The 3,809-nt window shown below is 45.9% G+C and overlaps 1 protein-coding gene across 2 annotated transcripts; it reads right to left on the reverse strand.

The window, feature by feature from the left end:
* Positions 1–1,207: 1,207 nt before the first annotated feature.
* Positions 1,208–3,169, reverse strand: sp5a (Sp5 transcription factor a). Of its 2 annotated transcripts, XM_041951233.1 has the most exons (3): positions 3,100–3,169; positions 2,270–2,713; positions 1,208–2,233 (listed from the first exon to the last, which is right to left on the reverse strand). In XM_041951233.1, exons 1-3 carry the CDS (start codon positions 3,148–3,150, stop codon positions 1,637–1,639), a joined length of 1,092 nt encoding a protein of 363 aa, XP_041807167.1. In that variant the 5' UTR covers positions 3,151–3,169; the 3' UTR covers positions 1,208–1,636. The 2 variants fall into 2 exon arrangements, with proteins under 2 accessions (XP_041807167.1, XP_041807166.1); XM_041951232.1 differs by having other exon boundaries at positions 1,208–2,713.
* Between the last annotated feature and the right edge of the window lie 640 nt (positions 3,170–3,809).

The raw sequence follows: 3,809 nt of genomic DNA on the forward strand, positions 1-3,809 counted from the left end.
AATCTGCCCTACAGTTATAGTTATTCCCCTCTCTGTTGGACCAAAAAAGACATTAGCCAATTAGTTTGGTCAGAAAACTGGACTGTCCATCAGCCGCTGACACTCTGAGAAACTCAGACAGGTGAGACATTAAACCTGCAGCACATGCTGAGAGTAACACGAAGCCAGTGATATTTCAGCTGAAAGGCAAAGTGTTGCTCTGTTAATGGCTCTCGTCTCAGCCTGCGGTGTCACTGCAAAGTCCACAGAGGCAAATGTAAAATGCAAAAAACTGTGGCACAAAACAAAGAGACCACATCTATTAGAGTGCATTAACAAATGAGTGCACTCAAACAGTTGGCTTTAATGGCAGAAAAATTAAACATCTACTGTGGAGAAAATGCGTGATATTCTCCAAACAACTTTAAGTGAAATCTTTATTTATTTTGAGAGTTGTTTGCATTTCTATCCATGAAAAGGAGCATTTTTTTTAGAGGTAGAATTAAATCATTACAGAATATTAGCACCTGCATGCACCTTTGAAGCGCTCAGGTCTCTGTATGACAGAGAGGAATGTTTCAGATGCTTTATGTGTCAGTTTTTCCTGAGTTGGCGGCCAAATTTCAGGGCTCACACTGTCATATTTCCCTGTCTGACACTGTATTGTAAATGTTTACGCTGTGTGCACATGTCCAAATATTTCTGGGAAGATTTTCAAATGCAATCCAGACCGACTCAACTTCTGTCACCTTTACGTTACCTAAATATTGTTTCGCTTGTGTTAAAGGTTAAACAGCAACAGCAGCAGTAGAGGAGCAGGGTGAGAAATTCAATTTTTAAAAAATGCAAACATCTTTTTCACCTTCAGGATCGCCAAAGTCAGATGAAACATGGTTCTATTTTGAGCGGATTAAACATTTTTGACCATCCCCAACAGCTGGACATCAAGTGTTAGCACACCTTTTCCTGCAAGTCCTCAGATCACTTACATTTTTTTGACTTCACTAAACAAAACAGCTGGTTAAGATCTGGACAGCAAGTTAAGATCTGGATTTTACTGTTACACTGCAAAACTTTAACAATTCACAAGGCACACGAACCCAGGTAAGAATCTGCGCACACAAACCTGATCGTCTCACCGCCCACATAGCTGAGAGACATTAAATGAATTAATCTGGGTTGAGGAAAAATGTTATAATCTTTATTCTCACACAGTATTTGGGTCATATCAACAATAGCAGATCTTTTCAAGAGCATGCTTAAAAACACCCCATAAGGAGCAAAAAACGGACACTTTCATTCAACAAAAGCTATTAAATAGGATTTACAGGGGAGTGAAATCTTCCACCGAAGACAATGATCAAAACACAAGTTGAAAACTTGTCTTCTTGATATGATATAGACAGTGAATTCAAACTCATGAGCTATAACTTCTCCATGGTCCCAAATTAACTTATGAAACTTTATATAGCCTATATACAAAAATGTGCTACACAGACCAGCGATGTTAGAAACTATTGTCAGGATGTAAGAAACCAACCAACAAAATAAACAAAATACCCTATAAAAAAATGCAGCTCACCGTGGACTTTAACTAATGGAGGACTGACTGTATTGCACTAGTGATTTCTACTGTTTCAAATGACTACAAGGTGTGTTACAGCATATTCCTCGTGTCCTCCCTTTTGACGTGGTCAAGTGTCTTGTCGTGGCACTTGCTTTTTTTGTTCTGGTGAGTTTTGACGTGTTTTGCCAAGTGGTCACTCCTCATGAACCTCTTGCAGCAGTCCGGGCAAACAAAGCGCTTCTCCCCCGTGTGAGTCCTCAGGTGTCTCTGCAGCTCGTCCGACCTGGTGAAACTCTTGCCACAGAACAGCCAGTTGCACACAAACGGCCGCTCTCCAGAGTGCCACCTCAGGTGCGCCTTGAGGTGAGAAGTTTTCCCGTAAACTTTCCCGCAGCCCGGTATGTGACATATGTGCTGCTTCTTCTTGCCGGGCTCGTCGCTGGACGTAGAGGACTGGCAGTTCGGACACCTGCACCTCCTGCACCGCCGCGCGGTTGCGAGAGGGGACTTGGTGTGCAGCAGCGCCGCGATTTGCGTCTGATATTGCGCAAAGTCCGTATGTCCCAGAACCAAGCCCCTCTGCAGCTGGAAGCGATGGGGAGCGAGGGAGGAAGAGTGGCTTACATGGTTCCCCTGCTGGAGGCTCCACCACGGAATATCCTCCCCAGGGTTTGGGGACAACTGTCTCTGCTGCTGGTGCACAAGGCCGGAGGGTCCCGTGACAAAACTGGGCATTGCGGGCGGGATGGGAGTTGGAGCTGCGTAACTGACGGCGGGGACGTAGGTGGGGGGGCAGGTGGACTGCAGAGACTGCATGGAGCAAGGTAACATCTTCACAGGGGAGAAGTCATAGGGGTACGAGGGGTCCGCCGGAGGGGTGAGGGGCAGTTCGTGGTGCGAGCTGAAGGAGCTCTGGATGTGCGCCGACAGCTGGGGCTTGGAGGATAGTCCGAAAGTAGAGTTGCTCGCCAGGCTGCTCTGAGGGGTCCCCTCGTTAGTCCACGGGTGAAATAAACGCGAAGGGGAGCCCAGGGTCGGGTCGTAAGGGACCTGGAGGAAATCTGTGGGGTTTGATCCGTGGTGATGCCCGATCCGGTTACAAGTGGCAGCCAGGAGAGCCAGCGGAGAGTGCTTACAGTTCTCTGGAGAAGAGTTTGGAGTGCGATCCTGGATAACCGAGACACACATTTTCTACATTACAACCATCATCTAGCACACTTCATGAGGTGAAAACACAAACAAGGTGCCGCGATTCTCAATGCAAACAAAAGCCGAAATGGTTTGTCAGGACAGTTTGGATTTCTGAATCGATCCTGTTGCCTGAATCGTGATGGCGCGACATAAAAGTTGGCGTTATGTTGCAGCAGGAGTCATTAACGCGCAAAAACAATTAGCGACTGCAATTAAATTATATGACGGCGGACTATCAGCGTGGCACGACTTTTACCTTTGCTAAACACAAAAGGCTCGTAACGCACGCGTAAATCAGCTAGGATGGGGAAGTTTACAAGTTGTTAAAAGTCGTCAGAGTAAACAAAAACTTGCGCACAAACCTGGAGAAAAGCCTGAAGTGTTTCATTCCGCAGTACGGCCACTGCTGCCATGGTAGACGTCCTCCTCCCTCTCGGCGAAAACAAACAAAAATAAAAGCACTAATTCAGACAAACATGTGCATTCGCGGTAAAATATGGTGTCGAGCAGGTCTGCACTCCTCAGTGCTTCCTCTCTGCGAGATATCCCTGGTCTATCTGGAGAGTGAGGGATCACTTCTTAGAATTTGATAAGGACTTTGGTGGGCCGCCAGCCAGTCAGAAATAAGATTTATTACTTTGAAGTTTGCCGCTGCCCAATCATCAAAGAATAGCGGCTCTTTGAGAGGGGAAAGCAAATCCTTTGAATCCACAAAGCTCCTATGGTGTGTTTGTTGGTCTGGATAAAGGAGCTGATTATTAGGGGGGATGGGAAGGGAGGAGATAAAGGCGGGACAATTAATGAAGTAATCACTATGTGGGAAATGTATATACACAAATAATTGGATTTTCTTGATCAAAGACCCCCATGCCGCCTGGAGACCCCGGTATTGGATGCTGTAGTCATCTGATCCTCTTTTTGTAATTAAGGATTTGTAGCAGAACCCTATGTGACAATGTGACATTGTTATCTCTGGAGATCTCCAAGAGCGCTGCCTGGCTGTTTGATGGAGGAAAGAGCCCAAATCAAGTGACTCAACACAAAGTTCTCATCTCTGAAGAATCTGCGTCTC

This window comes from Chelmon rostratus, chromosome 13 (assembly GCF_017976325.1).
Source record: "Chelmon rostratus isolate fCheRos1 chromosome 13, fCheRos1.pri, whole genome shotgun sequence".
Classification (NCBI taxonomy): Eukaryota; Metazoa; Chordata; class Actinopteri; order Chaetodontiformes; family Chaetodontidae; genus Chelmon; species Chelmon rostratus.